Source organism: Saimiri boliviensis, chromosome 6 (genome assembly GCF_048565385.1).
Source record: "Saimiri boliviensis isolate mSaiBol1 chromosome 6, mSaiBol1.pri, whole genome shotgun sequence".
Classification (NCBI taxonomy): domain Eukaryota; kingdom Metazoa; phylum Chordata; class Mammalia; order Primates; family Cebidae; genus Saimiri; species Saimiri boliviensis.
The window spans coordinates 129,455,565-129,475,197 of record NC_133454.1 but is presented as its reverse complement, the minus strand read 5'-3'; the positions used below and the strand labels follow the sequence as shown (position 1 = coordinate 129,475,197).

The 19,633-nt window shown below is 49.2% G+C and overlaps 1 protein-coding gene across 10 annotated transcripts in view; it reads right to left on the bottom strand.

Annotated features, from left to right (window-relative positions):
* The window catches only part of PPFIA1 (PTPRF interacting protein alpha 1), a 122,166-nt gene extending 118,481 nt beyond the window's left edge, over positions 1-3,685 (bottom strand). For 6 of the 10 annotated variants that reach the window (XM_074401815.1, XM_074401816.1, XM_039471531.2 and 3 more), the window contains exons 1-2: positions 3,461-3,684; positions 1,960-2,223 (exon numbers count right to left, since the gene is read on the bottom strand). In XM_074401815.1, coding sequence (XP_074257916.1) covers positions 1,960-2,223 — 264 coding nt within the window. In that variant the 5' untranslated portion in view covers positions 3,461-3,684. Of the gene's footprint in view, positions 1-1,959; positions 2,224-3,460 lie in introns of all 10 variants that reach the window. The other 4 variants (XM_039471528.2, XM_039471533.2, XM_039471532.2 and 1 more) reach the window with 2 other exon arrangements.
* Between the last annotated feature and the right edge of the window lie 15,948 nt (positions 3,686-19,633).

Genomic DNA, 19,633 nt, shown 5'->3' with positions numbered 1-19,633 from the left:
TAGTCAGGAGGGGACTTGTAAGAAGACTGGTCATGTTCCATTTCTTGATCTGGGTGGTGGTTATGCAAGTGTGTTAACTCTGTGAAAAGTCCACTGAGATGTATACTCATTATCTATGAACTTTTCTGCTGTATGCTATAGTTGTGTGTATTTATAAGTACACTCTGACTTGCCTCCACAATGTGCCAGGAGCACAAATGCACTTACTGGACTCATTATCTGGTCACACCACCAGCTGCTAAAGATGAACCAGATTCCAGGAAAGGGAAGGGTCCAACACAAGTTTACTTAATAGTTTCCATTTTTGAAAGGCGAATCGGGTGCTCAGGTGGTGACATGAACCGTTGGCATCGTCGTCTTATCCGCAGCACTAGGCAATTCCAGGCTACTATACCGAGCAGTACCAGAAACAAATCACTGGGCAACCATGTCACCAGCGTGTGACAACCTCCAGAGCCTGAGACTAACTGTACAAAACTCCTGTCACTTCCCTGACATTTCCTGTGTGCCCATTCTTTCCCAAATCCACCTTATCATCACATTAGTATTTGATATACACTTCAATACATGTACCTTAAACTACAAATACAGTAAAACATAAATAGGCTAATTATTTTCAACTTGTAGTAATAAAATTTGACCTAAATAAACTTGGTAATCTCTAAAATTGAAATGAGAAAATTCTTAGTATTTCTCTAACCCAACAAAAAGGAACATATAGTGCTAACATCAAATTATTGTTGCTAAAAAGGAAATCCACATTTGGCTCATCAATCTTTCAGGAGAACTGACTACAGCCAAGAAATACATTAGGGCTAGTAATTATTCATTTGTTAATTTATCACTGCAGACCATCATGCGAGTATAAACGTATGAGTATGTAGGTCTACCTGAATGCACCACAAAGGCACCTATGATAAGTAACATGGCACCCAGATGGCTCTGAAACACCTAAGTAACCCACTTCTCTCCTACTACGCTCCGTGCCACCCACCTCATACTTTTCTAGTTTTTAAACTTCCTCCGTTTACCTACAACTAAATAAATCCTCATTCAACTCCATGAGCAAAGTCTTTCAAACACTGGTCCAAATGTAATATACTCAGAGAATTCAGTTGTTCTAAGCTTTAAAAACTTTTTTTTTTTTTTTTCTGAGACAGTGAGACAGGGTCTGGCTCTGTCGCCTAGGCTGGAGAGCAGTGGTGCGATCTCGGCTCACTGCAACCTCAGCCTCCCGGGTTCAAGGAATTCTCATGCCTCAGCCTCCAGAGTAGCTGGGACTACAGGTGTGCACCATCACACTCCACTAATTTTTGTATATTTGGTTTTGCCATGTTGGCCAGGCTGGTCTTGAACTCCTGATCTCAGGTGATCCGCCTGCTTCGGCCTCCCAAAGTGCTGGGATTACAGGCATAAGCCACCACATTCGGCCTAAGCTTTAAAATTCTAATCTGCCAAGGAAAAAGTTCCTAAGGAATCAATCTCCAGTCTTCTACCCCCTAAAACAAATGTGACTTACAAAAACCTAGGTGTTCTGAAAAAGGTGGGCTATCAAAATATTTTTTTCTGTGAAATCAATCCTATCTGTCCACGAAATTTCATTAGGAAATTAGAAATATATGAGAGACACAATCCACGGGAAGTACAAGTTTAGGAAGAAAAGGGTAAGACAACAGAGCAGAGGCACCACATAGAATTGCTGCTTCAGAGCCATTTTTCAAAAACTCTGGAGAACTTCCTGAACCCAGGCCGTTCCCAAAGACAGGAATGAAAATAATGAGGTCTTTTCACAGGACTTTAGAGCACAACAGTTTGTTCTCCCTAAGAGGTTTAATCCCTAGGAACTTTGTATTTGACTTACAAACACCAGAAACCATCATTTCACAAATCGTTACGGAAAATGCTCATCTGAAACATTAACAAAACATCCACAGAGTTTCAGGTTAAAAGCACTCGTACCTGCGGAAGTGCCGTGTTGAGCTGTCTCTGCAAAGAATCTCTTTCATGACCAACCTCGTGTAACTTCCCCTGGGTTAATGCCAGCGTTTCTTGAGTCTCTCTCAGTGTGTCAAGAAGACGGTCCCTTTCTTCCAGCATGGAGACCATCAACTGTTCAAAATGTGAATCTGCGTCTGGCTGTGAAGGGGAGCCGGACCCATGGCTTCCGCTTCCTCCAGGGGGGCCTTCTGCTTCGCTGATGGTCGGCATCACCTCGCACATCATCTGGAAATCAAGGCCCCAGGCTACGGTCACTAAGTGCGAATACGGGTTCCCACAATATCTGTAGCTAAAAAGATGGGCAGCCTCATTATTCTCAGAACTGTTATGCTTTGTATGTAAATAAGCTGGGAACACACACACAGGGCAAATATTACGTGCAGAAATACACAACATGAAGACATCAACACAGACAAAAATCCGGGGTTGGGGGGGAGGTCAGGATCGCAGAGGACTACCCTCATACACACACACACAAAAAGGCAAACCCTGGTAGTCTGTTTGCAAAGCTGTACTTTTTCGTGAAAAACAAGTGTGCTTCTGTTACCTATTTTTTCTACTTCCCAGTGGGGGAGAGAAAGTCAGAACCCATGTCACCCAATCATTTTTCAGGAGAAGCACAGAAGGAGCATACAGCCAGCAAAACTGACAAGAACAGAATCCATCAGGCAGCTTGCAGGAATGTGTGCAGTCAGCTCCCGGGAAGATCGGACGGCTCCCCGAATTCTTGGGCTGGATTTGGTGAGCACGGAAAGGAACTGAATTCGTTATCACGCTGGGTAGAAGTGTGTTTTTCAATGGCTGCAACGGTTGGTCAGTCAACCTAACTTACGTAAGTTTACAACCGACAAAAAAAAAAAAAAAAAAAAAAAAAAAAAAATCCACCATGGAAATAGAGCAGGTCGATACAGCCGGGGGCGGCTAGGAAAAGGAGGAAAAGCGAAAGGTGAGACGATGAGAGACTATGAAGTGTCTGGAATATCAAGACGGCGGGAGGGGAGGGGGACGTCGCTTCTGAGCCCCTAGGAAGTATTCGGGGTGCGGTGGACCCCCGAGAGGAGGATGCCAGGACGGCGCACCTGATGGGGATGGTAACCTCCAGCCCGCTCGCGCCCGCACTCCTTCCCCTCCTGCATGGGACACGGCGGGAGCCCGGGACCCCCGGGGTGAGGGCCGCTGACACGGGCGCCCGCCGGGCCGGGGCTTCCAGCGGCCGCAGGTCCCCGCCCCCCGCCCCAGCGCCAGGGTCACGGGGCGCCGGGCTCGGGCAGGGGCGTCGCGCCGTCCCCGGAGCCGTCCCTCGGGGCGCGGGGGTCCCGCCGGAGCTCCCCTACGCCTCGCCCCCGCCCGCCCCGGAGCGCACCCTTCCCCGCCGAGACATCCAGCCGGCCGCGCGGCCGCCGCGGGGGACCCGCCGGGGCCGCCTGGGCCCCGAGCCTGCCTCAGTGTCCCGCTCCCTTACCTTGCTCGCCGGCGGGAGCGGACGAGGAGGCTCCGAGGCGGCTCGCGGCCGGCTGCTCGCTCCGGGCGAGCTCGGGAGCCGACGAAGGCGGCCCGCGGCCGGCGTCCGCCTGCCCGCCCCGCGCCGCGGCCCCGGGGCCCGCCGCCCCAGTCACTAAGGCCGGCCCGCGGCCGGACACTGGCGGAGCGGAGGAGGAGCGGGCCCGGCTGCGCGGCGCCGGCGTCAACGTGCCCGACGTCGGGCGCGTCGGCGCGAGCGTCAGCACTGCCCCGGGGGCGGGGCCCGAGGCGCACCGCGGCCCGAGTGCGCAGGTGCCGTCTCCTCACGAGGGGGCGGCCGGCGGCTTCAGGGCGCTGATTGGCTGAGCGCGACGGGAGCCCCGCCCCCTCATTCCCCGCCCAGGTCGGGGGGTGGTGTCCCCGGGATGAGCCGCAGGTGGGCGCTCAGGTGCCCGCCGGGTCAGCGTCTTCCTCCGGGCGTCGCCGGTCTCCTCCCACGGCTGCGGGGACACCGGAGGCCTTCGCCGAGCGTCAGTCCGCCGCGCCTCGGGTTCTGAATCGTCCCTCCCGAGCTGGAGGCGCTGGATCCGCATCTTGCGGCAGAGCGAGCCAAGGCTTCGGCCCCCGCCCAGGGGCCCGGACCGCGCCCTCCGCGTGGCTCCCAGAGTCCCCCCGGGCCCGATCTGGGTTCGGAAGGACGCGCTTCCCGCCAGGACCCGCTTACGGGGCGCTACCTGCCGCACCTGGGGACGCCCCGGCGCGGCGTCCGGCGGGCGGGCTTTGCCGCTGTGGTTTCCCGCCGCAGCGAGGGTCCGGTGGGTCCGGGCGACTCGGGAGACACGCCTGGGCTTCAGCGCCTCCGAGGTGGCATGGGAAAATGATGGAGACCCACCTGCCAGGCTGCTGTAAGACACGAATCAGATGTAAGGAGCGACTCGCCGAGGAGCTGACGGGCGGCACTGCGCGGGTCTTGGTCGTTTCGTCTTTTCCGCAAGCGTGTTTAAACACCTGCCATGGCCCAGGTCCTGGGCTGGATGTTGCAGACGCGGAGGTGAATGGAGACACGGCTCATACATTTAGTAAATGACAGCGGATGCTCTCCCGATCTTCCCAGGATTTGACTCGAGCGCAGCTCTGCACAAACCAGCATGTCAGGAGACCATCGCCGGTCTCCACGGGCCACTGCTGTGGGTGTGAGGCAGCCAAGAGCCCCTCAGAGCGAATCAAGTCTGAGAACAGGCTGCATAGGGGCTGGGAGAGGGAAACGTGAGCCCGTCCGAGGGGCATTCCTTGATTCCACCTTGTGAACGCACGGAGAACCAGCCCCACCTCCGACTGACTTTCTCACCTACCGGGGTCTGGTACACCTGCCATGAATTTATTCGTTCATTCAATAAATATTTATTGACTGACTACATGGAAACATGAATTTGTACTTTTTGCCTCTAGTTTCTTGCTATTTTAAACGTGTAATGGCCAGGTGAGGCCAGGTGCAGTGGCTCACACCTGTAATCCCAGCACTTTGGGAGGCCTAGGCGGGTGGATCACAAGGTCAAGAGTTCAAAACCAGCCTGGCCAACATGGAGAAGCCCCATCCCTACGAAAAATGCAAAAAATTAGCCAGGTGTGGTGGTGGGCATCTGTAATCCCAGCTACTCAGGAGGCTGAGGTGGAAGAATCACTTGAACCTGGGAGGCCGAGGTTGCAGTGAGCCAAGATCTTACCCCTGCACTCCAGCCAGAGGCAAGGTGCAGTGGCTCACGTCTGGTAATCCCAGCATTTTGGGAGGCCAACGTGGGAAGATTACTTGAGCCTGGGCAATACAGGGAGGCCTGTGTCTATACAAAAAATTAAAACTTAGTCCAGCGTGGTGAGCCAAGGCTGAGGTGGAAGGAACACTTGAGCCTGAGAGGTGGAGGCTGCAGTGAGCTGACATTGTGCCACTGCACTCTGGCCTGACTGACAAAGCGACACCCTGTCTCAAAAATAAAATTGTAAAGATGATCACGTAGATGACACATTCTGCAAGTACCCTGTACCTCTCCACACACCAACAATTCTCACAACTCCCACGTTCCCCTGAACCACTATTTGAAACCAGCAAATTTCCAGCTCTCCTTAGGGATACCTGCTTAATGTATCCAGCTTATGTTTGCACCATGCTCATAAAGTGTTTCCTAAGAAATCAGCACAAGACCAGAATTTAGTTCAGTAGGGTAGAATGTTCGTTCATTTCATGAACATTTGTGGAGGGTGTATGAGCCAAACATAGCTTAGGTTTGGGGAACACAGAGCTAAGACATCACTTCAAGTTCGAGTTCACAGTCTGGAAGAGAGAAGAGAAACAGACTATTGCAACGTCTGTCCCATTAGCAGTGTATGACTTCCTGCTGTGGAATCACGGAATGGAGGAACCCACTCGCCAGCTGGCATCATGGGGGCTTCATAGAGGAGGCAATATCCAAGCTGGGTCTTGAATGATGTGAGATTTTTTCCAGCAGAGACGGGAGACACCCATTTGGTATAGCTACAGGAAAGTGAGAATTCCAAATTCCATTGCTTTCCTTTCCCCTCCCTCCCTCCTCACCTCCCTCTTTGCTTCCTTCTTTTTCTCTTTTTTTCTTTTTTTTTGAGACAGGGTTCACTGAGTCACCTAGGCTGGAGTATAGTGGTTGGAACATGGTTCACTGCAGCCTCTACCACCCAGACCAATCAATCTCCTCACTTCAGCAGCCGCCCCACCCCCCAACCCCCCTGCCACAGACCACCATGTCTGGCTAATTATTTTGTATTTTTGGTAGAGACCGGGTTTCACCGTGTTGCCCAGGATGGTCTGAAACTCCTGAGCTCGAGCAATCCACCCACCTCAGCCTCCCAAAGTGCTGGATTACAGGCATGAGCCACCTCGCCTGGCCCACATTCATTTTAATTCATGTATTTCATTCCCCCAGATTGCAAAATCAGTAAGAGGAAATAGTAAACAACTTAAATGGCCAAGAAAACAAGATTGGTGACATTGTTGCACTTCCAAATGACAGAAAACTTGGGGATATTCACAGCCTTTTTTTTTTTTTTTTTTTTTTGAGACCGGGTCTTGCTCTGTCACCCAGGCTGGAGTGCACTGGTGTGATCTGGGCTCACTGCAGCCTCTACCTCCCGGGTTCCAGTGATTCTCCTGCTTCAGCTTCCAGTGTAGCTGGAATTACAGGCACCCACCACCACACCCAGCTAACTTTCGTATTTTTAGTAGAGACAGGTTTTCACCATGTTGGACAAGCTGGTTTTGAACTCTTGACCTAAGGTGATCTGCCTGCCTCAGCCCCCCAAAGTGCTAGGATTACAGGTGTGAGCCACTGCACTGGCCCAGTCATATTTAGATAATTATCTATATCGTGATTGTGGTGGTAGTTATATTACTGTATATGTTTGTCAAAGAACTGTACTGCAATATGTACAGTATGCCTTAATTTTTATACATGTTTAAAAACTTTTTTAAAAAAGCAAATTTAAATGAGTATACATAATGTGAATCCCAATTTGAAAAATAAAAGTCTGTGTTTAGATTAAGAATGTATTGGCTGGGCGCGGTGGCTCATGCCTATAATCCCAGCACTTTGGGAGGCCGAGGTGTGTGGATCACGAGGTCAAGAGATCGAGACCATCCTGGTCAACATGGTGAAACCCCGTCTCTACTAAAAATACAAAAATTAGCTGGGCATGGTGGTGCGTGCCTGTAGTCCCAGCTACTTGGGAGGCTGAGGCAGGAGAATTGCCTGAACCCAGGAGGCGGAGGTTGCGGTGAGCCAAGATCACGCCATTGCACTCCAGCCTGGGTAACAAGAGCGAAACTCCGTCTCAAAAACAAAACAAAACAAAACAAACAAACAAACAAAAAGAATGTATTATGTAAAATTTATCTTGTATATGAGTAACTCTAGAATGTTAATTGAGGTAATAAATTTTTAAAATGAGTTTTATATGAAATTAAATATTTTTCAAAAGAGAAATTTTACGTTTTAAGTTACAAAAGAAAACACATATGTCTACATATGAAAATACTGTTGCTGTATCCGATTAGCTTTTTTATCTTTCCCCACTTCCCTCATATGTGTGTGTGGATCCTCCTGGAAGGAGACGCATCAGAACGGTAGCAGTGGTTATCTTTGAGCAGGAGTGTGGTTGGAGGGCGCATTCCTTCATTTTGCTAATCTTCATTTTCCAAATACTTTATCATGAATGTGCGTCATTATTATAATCATTAGGAAAGCCTCCAATACATCTTCATTAAGATTAAATCTGAGGGCCGGGCTCGGTGGCTCACGCCTGTAATCCCAGCACTTTGGGAGGCTGAGGCGGGTGGATCACGAGGTCAATAGATCGAGACCATCCTGGTCAATATGGCGAAACCCCACCTCTACTAAAAATACAAAAATTAACTGGGCATGATGGTGCGTGCCTGTAATCCCAGCTACTCAGGAGGCTGAGGCAGGAGAATTGCCTGAACCGAGGAGGCGGAGGTTGCGGTGAGCCGAGATCGCGCCATTGCACTCCAGCCTGGGTAACAAGAGCGAAACTCTGTCTCAAAAAAAAAAAAAAAAAAAAAAAGATTAAATCTGGATGAGAGAGAAGCATGGAGCATTGCTTTCAGGAAGCTAATAGGACGTTTAGATATAGTTACTCACACCACCCAACTGAACTACTTCCCAGAAGCATTTATCTGGAAAACATTATCCACGTTGCATGCTGTCTGCCGCCCAAGGCTCTGTCAGGAAAACAGTGAAGACAAAAAATGTTTTCACTCCATTTCTGTTAAAGGCTTGATAAAGAAAATACAATAGTAGGAGAGAAGAGGGAGCAGAGAGTGTATCACTGTACCTGGGGTTTCATCTTGCAATGTGGCTGCCGCGGAGCCTGCCAGCCGCTGCTGTCTAGAGGTGCCTGGATGATGCCATGTGTTGTCAGCCATGAGCATCACCCAGGACAGCACTCTAGAGATCCAAGCAGCCCAAGAAGGAGGTTCCTTTGGGGATGAGGGTGTGGCCCGACCTCAGTCACAGAGATCAGGATGTGCCCAGATCTACCTAGAACATGTAAAGCCAGGGGAAGGTCTGAGCTGGAGGAGCCCTAGGGTGGTGGATGGTGGAGAACGTGTCCCTTCCTTCAAGAGGAAGAAGCTGAAACCCAGAGATGCAAAACAGATTGGCCCACAGATACTCAGAGAGCTTGGGGCAGAGCTGGAAGTGGAGCCTTGAGTGAACCCAGGGCTCTGGATTCCCCGTCCTCTCCCCATGTTGTCATCACAGAGTGGCCTCTTTAAGGAATAACCAAAGAGCACAGCCAGTGCTTGACTTACGACCACGACTGGTTCCGATAGACCGGTCGTAACACGGTCCGGTCGTAAGTTGAGTAGGCTATACATACAGTACTGTGAAATGATTGGTTGAATTTGTAGTAATATTTTACCTTCAGGATTCACCTACTTTCTCCAGAGATCAGACTGGTAAAATAAGTAGAGATATGATAAGGATGACTACCCTGGCATCTAGAGATCTTCAATAGTGGCATTAATTTCTACTCTTCCTGTCGTACGCCCAGCCGGGCAATGTTTGCGCTGCCAGACGCGGAGCAGTGGTGGCTAGTGATTGTGGTCGTAAGTTGCATAGGTCCTAAGTCGATCAATACTTGTAAACATTTTATCAGTTGGTCTGCAGTGCAGCCCAAATAATCAGTTCCCAGGGCCAAGAGCTACCTTTTACTTATTCATCTCATTTCATTCTTTTTTTTTTTTTTTTTTGAGACAAAGTCTCACTCTGTCACCCAGACTGGAGTGCGGTGGTGCGATCTCGGCTCACTGCAACCTCCGTCTCCCAGGTTCAAGCGATTCTCTTGCCTCCGCCTCCTGAGTAGCTGAGATTACAGGCGTCCACCACCACGTGTGGCTAATTTTTGTGTTTTTAGTAGAGATGAAGTCTCACCATATTGGTCAGGCTGGTCTCGAACTCCTGACCTCAGGTGATCTGCCCACCTTGGCCTCCCAAAGTGCTGGGATTACAAGTGTAAGCCACTGCGCCCAGCCATCATTTCATTCTTAAAATAGTTCTCTGCATAGCTATGCCTGTTTCTTTCCATTCTGCAGATGAGGAAACTGAGGCCCTAGTGGCCATTAAGCTGGGGCAATCATTGGCCTGAGTGTTCTGGTTTCTATGGCAGTTCTAAGCCTCATGGTAAACCGATTAACTATAAATTGGTCCATCAGGCCGGGTGTGGTGGCTTACAACTGTAATGCCAACACTTTGGGAGGCCGAGGCAGGCAGATTACCCGAGGTTGGGAGTTCAAGACCAGCCTGACCAAAATGGAGAAACCCCATCTCTACTAAAAATACAAAATTAGCTGGGCGTGGTGGGGCATGCCTGTAATCCTAGCTACTCAGGAGGCTGAGGCAGGAGAATTGCCTGAACCTGGGAGGCGGAGGTTGCAGAGAGCTGAGATGGCGCCATTGTACTCCAGCCTGGGTAACAAGAGCAGACACTCCGTTAAAAAAATAATTGGTCCATAAATGACTAAGTGAGGAGCTTGATTTGTTCAGATCAGTCCAAAGAGTACAGACACCACTGGATGGAGTGATAAAATTACAGAGCATTTTACAGTTTCCAGAGCATTTTTTAAAAAACCTCTTACGCATGTAACTCCACAAATCCCTCCACAAATCCTCACAAGTACATCCTACAACGTTCTTTTTTTTTTTTTTTCAAGACAGAGTCTCGCACTGTCACCTGGGCTGGAATGCAGTGGCACCATCTTGGCTCACTGCAACCTCCACCTCCTGGGTTCAAGTGATTCTCCTGCCTCAGCCTCCCTAGTAGCTGGGATTATAGGCGCCTGCCACCATGCCTGGCTAATTTTTTCTATTTTTAGTAGAAACGGGGTTTCGCCATGTTGATCAGGCTGCTCTCGAACTCTTGACCTGGTGATCTACCCACCGCCACAGCCTCCCAAAGTGCTGGGATTACAGGTGTGAGCCACCGCACCCGGCCTCCTACACCCTTTTACAGATGAAAATACTAAGACCCAGAGAGATTAAATAACATATCCTTCACCCCAAGTTTATGATTTGGTAGAAACAGTGACTTGAGCCCGAAACTCTCTGGCTCCAAAGCCAACGTTCTTGCTGCTACATCAAAAGATACCTCCAGGCCCTCAAAGCGGGGTCACACCCTTCCACCAGGTACGGGACACCAAGGTGCCAAGCCCTGGTCTGTGAATCTGCCTCCCTGATCCATCTTGTCTCCATCGCCCCTGTCCCAACACCAGGTCACAGGTACAGCGACAACCCTTTGGGCATCTCACAGCCTCCTGCGTGGACGTGAAGACTTTTGTCTCATTCATAATACAATGCATAGATCTAATTACATTTCAAAGGGAAGTCAAGCATTTTGCAACTTGCTTCTCTTGACAACCTCATTGTGTTCGTCAAACAGAGCCACCTAATAAAAATGACCTGCTAAGGCCGGGTGCGGTGGCTCATGCCTGTAATCCCAGCAGTTTGGGAGGCCGGGAAGATCAAGAGGTCAAGAGATTGAGACCATCCTGGCCAACATGGTGAAACCCTGTCTCTATTTAAAAAAAAAAAAAAAAATTAGCTGGGTTTGGTGGCACGCGCCTGTAGTCCCAGCTACTCGGGAGGCTGAGGCAGGAAAATGGCTTGAACCCGGGAGCAGAGGTTGCCGTGAGCTGAGATCACGCCATTGCATGCCAGCCTGGGCAACAGAGTGAAACTCCAGGTCAAAAAGAAAAAAAAAAAAAAAAGGCCTGCTGTTATAGGGAGAAGGGCCCAGGCAGAGGTAGTGTATCTCTCAGAGGTCTCAGCTGCACTCCCAGCGCCTTACCTTGTCCTGGGACAAGATACTAACCTCTATGAAGCCTCAATCTCCTCATCTGTCAAATGGGGATAATAACACCCACAGACCAACCTGCAATATTCATGTGAGACTCCTTTTTTTTTTTGAGAAGGAATCTCACACTGTTGCCCAGGCTGTAGTGCAGTGGCACCATCTCGGCTCACTGCGATCTCCGTCTCCTGGGTTCAAGCAATTCTCCTGCCTCAGCCTCTGAAGTATCTGGGACTACAGGCACGCGCCACCAGGCCCAGCTAATTTTTTTGTATTTTTAATAGAGACAAGGTTTCACCATGTTGGCCAGGATGGTCTCAATCTCCTGACCTTGTGAACCACCTGCCTCAGCCTCCCAAAGTGCTGAGATGACAGGCATAAGCCACTACGCCCGGCCCATTGTGAGACTCTTAGGGCTGGAAATGAGAGTTGGCTGTGGAGCACCCCAGCTGGCCACCTGCCTGGTCACCATGCCCTCTTTGAAGACACTTCTGCACAGTGGGTGTGGACACGGACTCTGGAGCCGGGTAGCTTGGGTCAGGTTTGGCTCCGATTCTTTGCTGGCGTTGTTTACTCCTAGGTAAGCCGATTGGCCTCTCTGGGCTGCACTGCCCTTTGTAAAGCAGACATGGTGGTACCATCTCGAAGGAGGCTGTGAAGGCTGAGCTGGGAAATGCCAGACGAACAATATTATTGCTGCTGGAAGCCCTTTCTATCTGGGCCATGCCCATCCCCTCAGCGTGCATCAGGCTTGGACCAACTCCGCTAGCATCCTCTTCCCTTTCGCCCTGATAAGCTAGAGGTGGGCCCGGGGTCCTGTTCTCATCCATGACACATAAGGGAAAGTGTGCAGAGACTCCTGGGACTTCCCCTTCTGATGAAAGAGTAAAGCAGAAGAAAGCCTCATGGCCTCTTCCCTTGAGGACTGGGGCTGGGGGCTTTGGCAGCTGCTGTGAGACCACAGGAAAGATTCTGCCCATGGTGCTTCCAGAAGATTCCTTCCCACCATCTCGCAGGAAATCGATCCCTTTCCCAATCCTGAATAATAAGAAAAATCAGTCAATAAGGCTGGGTGCGTTGGCTCACCTCTGTAAAATCCTAGCACTTTGGGAGGCCAAGGTGAGTGGATCACCTGAGGTCAGGAGTTTGAGACCAGCCTCGCCAACGTGGTGAAACCCTGTCTCTACTAAAGATACAGAAAATTCGCCAGACGTGGTAGCAGTCACCGGTAATTCCAGCTACTCAGGAGGTTGAGGCAGGAGAATCGCCTGAACCTGTGAGGCGGAGGTTGCAGTGAGCTAAGATCGTGCTATTGCACTGTAGCCGGGGTGACAAGAGCAAAACTCCGTCTCGGAAAAAAAAAAAAATTAGTTAATAGATGGAGAAAAAGGGGAAAAGTAGGATTTTCACTGGAGAAACAAACTTACTCAACATAGAGAGCTTACTGGCCTAACCGAATGCACTGATGTCAAGTCAAAAGCTAGGGCAGGCTGGGCGCGGGGGCTCGCACCTGTAATCCCGGGCATGGGGGCTCACACCTGTAATCCCAGCATTTTGGGAGGCCGAGGCAAGCGGATCACCCAAGGTCAGGAGTTCAAGATCAGCCTGGCTTGCGCGTGGTGAAACCCCATCTCTACTAAAAATACAAAAATTAGCCGGGCATGATGGCACATGCCTATATTCCCAGCTACGTTGGAGGCTGAGGCAGGAGAATCGCTTGAACCCAGGAGGCAGAGGTTGCAATGAGCTGAGATTGGACCACTGCACTCCAGCTGGGGCAACAGAGCAAGACTCCATCTCAAAAAAAAAAAAGAAAGAAGTAATCACACTACTGCACTCCAGCCTGGGCGATAGAGTGAGACCCCATCTCAAAAAAAAAAAAAAAAAAAAAAAAAAAGAAAGAAAGAAAAGAGAAAGCTAGCCGGGTGCGGTGGCTCAAGCCTGTAATCCTAGCACTTTGGGAGGCCGAGGCGGGTGGATCACAAGGTCAAGAGATCGAGACCATCCTGGTCAACATGGTGAAACCGTCTCTACTAAAAATACAAAACATTAGCTGGACATGGTGGCGTGTGCCTGTAATCCCAGCTACTCAGGAGGCTGAGGCAGGAGAATTGCCTGAACCCAGGAGGTGGAGGTTGCGGTGAGCCGAGATCGCGCCATTGCACTCCAGCCTGGGTAACGAGAATGAAACTCCAACTCAAAAAAAAAAAAAAAAAAAAAAAAGAAAGAAAGAAAAGAGAAAGCTAGGGCAGGAAGCACTGACACATGGAGCTGAAGGTGAAGGTCAACACTCCTGGAACCGGGACAGAAGTGTGTGGGAGAGAACCAGTCTGTCTTGCCTGTTGTATGCCTGCCCTGGGCCCTGCCTCTGCCAAACGGTGAGCTATTCTCAAAAATAAACATTGTTGAGTTTACACACATGTTATACTTCATCCAAATCCTATGAGTGGTATCCTAAGAAATAAGCGATAAGTCCTCAAACCGGCAACGTCAAGGTGTGATTCTGCATATTAGCGCTGTTAACCTTGCTGACAGATCTCCAATGCTCATGTTACTTGAATCCTACACGATATATTTGCCGGCATTTTCCAGAGTCTGAGTATTCACTGTGGGCTATAGTTTTTTGTGAAGCAGATGAAATAGTTTCACCATTAAAGAAGTAATCTGGGCTGGGTGCGATGGCTCATGCCTATAATTCCAGCACTTTGGGAGGCCAAGGTGGGCAGATGCCTTGCACCCAGGAGTTCGAGACCAGCCTGAGAAACATGGTGAAACCCCATCTCTACTAAAATACAAAAAATTAGCTGGGTGTGGTGGGTGCACGCCTATCATCCCAACTCCTCAGGAGGCCGAGGTGGGAGGATCACCTGAGCCTGGGAGGTTGTGTCTGCAGTGAGCGGTGATTGTGCCACTGCACTCCAGCCTGGGTGACAGAGTGAGATCCTGTATCAGAAAAAAAAAAAAAAAAAAAATTAAGGCCAGAAACAGTGGCTCACGCCTGTAATCCCAGCACTTTGAGAGGCCGAGGCAGGCAGATCCCCTGAGACCAGGAGTTCATGACCAGCCTGACCAACATGGAGAAATCCTGTCTCTACTAAAAATACAAAAGTAGCCAGGTGTAGTGGTGCATGCCTCTAATCCCAGCTACCTGGGAGGCTGAGGCAGGAAAATCACTTGAACCCGGAAGGCAGAGGTTGCAGTGAACCCAAGATTTTGCCATTGCACTCCAGCCTGGGCAACAAGAGCAAAACTCCCTCTCAAACAAAACAAAACAAAACTTAGAAAAGTCACATTGCAGACAAACCTCAAAGACAATACGCTCAATGGAGTAAGTCAAACACGAAGGATAAACACTGTGTGATTTCACTTCTCTGCGGTCCCTAGAGTAGTCAAATCCATAAAGATAGGCAGTAGGGTGGTGGGTGCCAGGGGCTGGGGGAAGGGAAACAGGGAGTTAGTATTTAATGAGCACAGAGATCCCATTTTGCAAGATGAAAAAATCCGGAGCTGGATGGTGGTGATGGTTGCACAACACTGTGAAAGTATCTAACCCCACAGAACTGCGCACTTAAAAATGGCTCAGACGGGAAATTTTGTGTTAAGTGTATTTTACCACAAAATTAAAAATAAACAATCATCTGGGCGCGGTGGCTCACACCTGTAATCCCAGCACTTTGGGAGGCCGAGTCGGGTGTATCACGAGGTCAAGGGATCGAGACCATCCTGGTCAACATAGTGAAACCCCGTCTCTACTAAAAATACAAAAATTCAGCTGGGCATGGTGGTACATGCCTGTAGTCCCAGCTACTCGGGAGGCTGAGGCAGGAGAATCGCTTGAACCCAGGAGGCGGAGGTTGCGGTGAGCCGAGGTCGTGCCACTGCACTCCAGCCTGGGTAACAAGAGCGAAACTCCATGTCAAAAAAATAAATAAATAAAAATAAGATAAAAGATAAAAATACAAAAGTTAGCCTGGTGTGGTGGCATGCGCTTGTAGTCCCAGCTACTCAGGAGGCTGAGGCAGAATTGCTTGAACCCAGGAGGGAGAAGTTGCAGTGAGCCAAAATCACGCCACTGCACTCCAGCCTGGCAACAGAGTGAGACTCTGTCTCAAAAAAAAAAAAAAAAAAAAAAAAAAAAAAAAAAAAATCTACCAGTGAGGACAATATAGTGAGACTCTGTTTCACAGAAAATTAAAAAATGAAGGCCAGGTGCGCAGGTGCGGTGGCTCACACTTGCAATCTCAGCACTTTGGGAGGCGGACATGAGTAGATCATTTGAGGTCAGGAGTTCAAGACCAGCCTGGCCAACATGGCCAAACTCCTTTACTACTAAAAATACAAAAATTAGCTGGGCGTGGTGTTGCACACCCGTAATCCCAGCTACTGGGAGGCCAAGGCAAGAGAATTGCTTGAACCTGAGAGGTAAAGGTTACAGTGAGCCTAGGTCATGCCACTGCACTCCAGCGTGGGCAACAGAGCAAGACTCCATCTCAAAAAATAAAATAAAATATGAGGCCAGACATAGTGGCTCACTCCTATAATCCCAGCACTTTGGGAAGCTGAGGCAAGCAGATCACCTGAGGTCAGGAGTTCAAGACTAGCCTGGCTAATATGGTGAAACCTCGTCTCTACTAAAAATACAAAAATTAACCAGGTGTAGTGGTGAGTGTCTGTAATCCCAGCTACTAGGGAGTCTGACGCAGCAGAATTTCTTGAACCCAGGAGGTAGAGGTTGCAGTGAGTGGAGACCGTGCCACTGCACTCCAGTCTGGGTGACAGAGGGAGAGTCCATTTCAAAAAAAGGGCTAACGGTGGTGGCATGTTCCTATAGTCTAAGCTACTCTAGAGGCTTAGGTGGGAGGATCACTTGAGCCTGGGAGTCTGAGGCTGCAGTGATCTGTGATTGTACCACTGCCCTCCAGCCTGGGCGTCAGAGCAAGACCTTGTCTTAAACAAACAAGCGAACTACCCTATACTCTTCCTATTGCCCAACTTGAGGGTGCTTTTGGGCACAGTCCTAAGACATTTTCCACAGCTGAAATATTTATGATGAAACAAAGATTAAGATTATGAGACAGGAAAGTGAAGCTTTTAAAGGTTGGAATTTGTGGAACTATTCTAAGATTTTTAAAATCACTTTAATTTGTCACTTTTTGTTTACTAATTTTTTTTTTTTTTTTTTGAGACGGAGTTTCGCTCTTGTTACCCAGGCTGGAGTGCAATGGCGCGATCTCGGCTCACCGCAACCTCCGCCTCCTGGGTTCGGGCAATTCTCCTGCCTCAGCCTCCTGAGTAGTTGGGATTACAGGCACGCGCCACCATGCCCAGCTGATTTTTTGTATTTTTAGTAGAGACAGGGTTTCACCATGTTGACCAGGATGGTCTTGATCTCTTGACCTCGTGATCTACCCGCCTCGGCCTCCCAAAGTGCTGGGATTACAGGCTTGAGCCACCTCGCCCGGCCTACTAATATTCTTTTAATGTTTTCTATTATAAAACGTCTATATAAGACGGAGATTTTTAAGGTTTTTTTTTTTTTTTAGATGGGGTTTCACCATGATGGCCAGGCTGGTCTTGAACTCCTGACCTCAGGTGATCCACTCACCTCGGCCTCCCAAAGTGCTAGGATTATAGGCGTGAGCCACCGCGCCCAGCTGGATTTCACTCTTTCACCCAGGCTGGAGTGAAGTGGTGTGATCTTGGCTCACTGCGAAGTACGCCCCTCCCACTCCAAGTTCAAGTGGTTCTCTTGCCTTAGCTTTCAGAGTAGCTGGGATTAGAGGCGCCTGCTACCATGTCTGGCTAATTTTTATATTTTTGGTACAGATGCAGTTTCACCATGTTGACCAGGCTGGTCTCGAACTGCTGACCTCAGGTGATCCACCCACCTTGGCCTCCCAAAGTGCTAGGATTGTAGGCATGAGCCACCAAGCCCGGCCTCTTTTTCCTTTTTTTTTTTTTTTTTTTTTTTTTGAGACGGAGTTTCGCTCTTGTTACCCAGGCTGGAGTGCAATGGCACGATCTCGGCTCACCGCAACCTCTGCCTCCTGGGTTCAGGCAATTCTCCTGCCTCAGCCTCCTAAGTAGCTGGGATTACAGGCACGCGCCACCATGCCCAGCTAATGTTTTGTATTTTTAGTAGAGACGGGGTTTCACCATGTTGACCAGGATGGTCTCGATCTCTTGACCTCGTGATCCACCCGCCTCGGCCTCCCAAAGTGCTGGGATTACAGGCTTGAGCCACCGCGCCCGGCCCTCTTTTTCCTTTTTTAAATATCTTTTCACTTTTTTTTTTTTTTTTTTTTGAGATGGCTCACCCTGTTGACCAGGCTGGAGTAGAGTAGCATGATTTCAGCCTACTGTGGCCTTGATCTCCTGGACTCAAGGGATCCTCCCACCGTAACCTCCTGAGTGCTAGGACTAACAGCATGTGCCACTGGGCTGGGCTTATTTTTTTACTTTTTGTAGAGATGAGGCATCTCCTTATGTTACCCAGGCTGGTCTTGAACTTCTGGGCTCAAGGGATCTTCCTACCTCAGCCTCCCTAAATTCTGGGATTATAGGCGTGAGCCACCATGCCTGGCCAATGAAACTTGTTAAAATTACTCTTTTTTTCATAGAGGATGTGACAACGGTTAGATGTCGCAATTGTATTCTTTTCATTCATTCATCCAACAGACATTCTGGTGTGGAGCCACTTTGTGCCAGGCACCGGGCCAGGCGCTGAGAATAGGCAATAAATCAAGACATCAGAACCCTTAGTCTCAGTGGCTACACAGATGAAGAAGCAAAAGAACCGCCAGGGCCGAGACTCAAAAATCCCTGAATACGTTTCACCCTATTGAGAGCCTCATTTTAAAAATGAAATTGAGAAAATAAAAAAAGAAGAAAAGAAGAAAAAAAAGAAAAGAAACCGAGGAAGCTGGGCATGGTGGCTCATGTCTGTAATCCCAGCACTTCTGAAGGCCAAGGTGGGTGGATCACCTGAGGTCAGGAGTTCAAGACCAGCCTGGCCAACATGGTAAAACCCCATCTCTACTAAAAATAAAAAAAAATTAGCTGGGCGTGGTGGTGCGCACTTGTAGTCCTAGCTACTCGGGAGGCAGAGGCAGCAGTGAGCCAAGATCGTGCCACTTCACTCGAGCCTGGGCGACAGAGCAAGATTCCATCTCAAAATAAATAAATAAATAAATAAATTAGTAAATAAATAAAAGCGAAACTGAGAACACCCCAGCTTGGAGTAGATTCTTAGGCTAAATAACACCCCCCCACACACACACACGCTTTTTCAATTTGAGAGCAGTCACTGTTTATTAACTGACCGGATTACAAAAATCATCAAGCAGACACCTTAGTTCACTCTTCTGATAGGCCTGTTGGTCTGCTCTTCCCTGCTGACAGCAGCTCCACCTTCTGCGACGTGGATGGAGAGGATAATTTGAAGGGCCATGGGAGGTTACTTGCTTCTTTCTGTTTTTTATTTTTATTTTTGAGACAGAATCTTGCTCTGTTGCCCAGGCTGAGGTGCAGTGGCGAAATCTCAGCTCACTGCAACCTCCGCCTCCCAGGTTCGAGCAATTCTCCTGCCTCAGCCTCCTGAGTAGCTAGAAATACAGGCACCCGCCACCACAGCTGGCTAATTTTTATTTTTATTTATTTTATTTTATTTTATTTTTATTTTTATTTATTTTTTTTTTTTGAGGCGGAGTTTTCGCTCTTGTTACCCAGGCTGGAGTGCAATGGCGCGATCTCGGCTCACCGCAACCTCCGTCTCCTGGGTTCAGGCAATTCTCCTGCCTCAGCCTCCTGAGTAGCTGGAATTACAGGCACGCGCCACCACACCCAGCTAATTTTTTTGTATTTTTAGTAGAGACGGGGTTTCACCATGTTGACCAGGATGGTCTCGATCTCTCAACCTCGTGATCCACCCGCCTCAGCCTCCCAAAGTGCTGGGATTACAGGCTTGAGCCACCGCGCCCGGCTATCTGGCTAATTTTTATACTTTTAGTTAGAGACAGGGCTTCACCGTGTTGGCCAGGCTGGTTTTGAACACCTGACCTCAGATGATCCACCCGCCTTGGCCCCCCAAAGTGCTGGGATGACAGGCGTGAGCCACCGCGCCCGGCCTACTTGCCTCTTTGGAGCATTTTCCTGTGATACAGATCTCATGAATCAGATCCTCTGTGCATATGATGCCATATTGACCAAGAGACCAAGCAATGAAAGAGTTACCTGTCAGGGTAAATCCCCATTTTCACATGACATTTTTCACTGCCATGCCTTA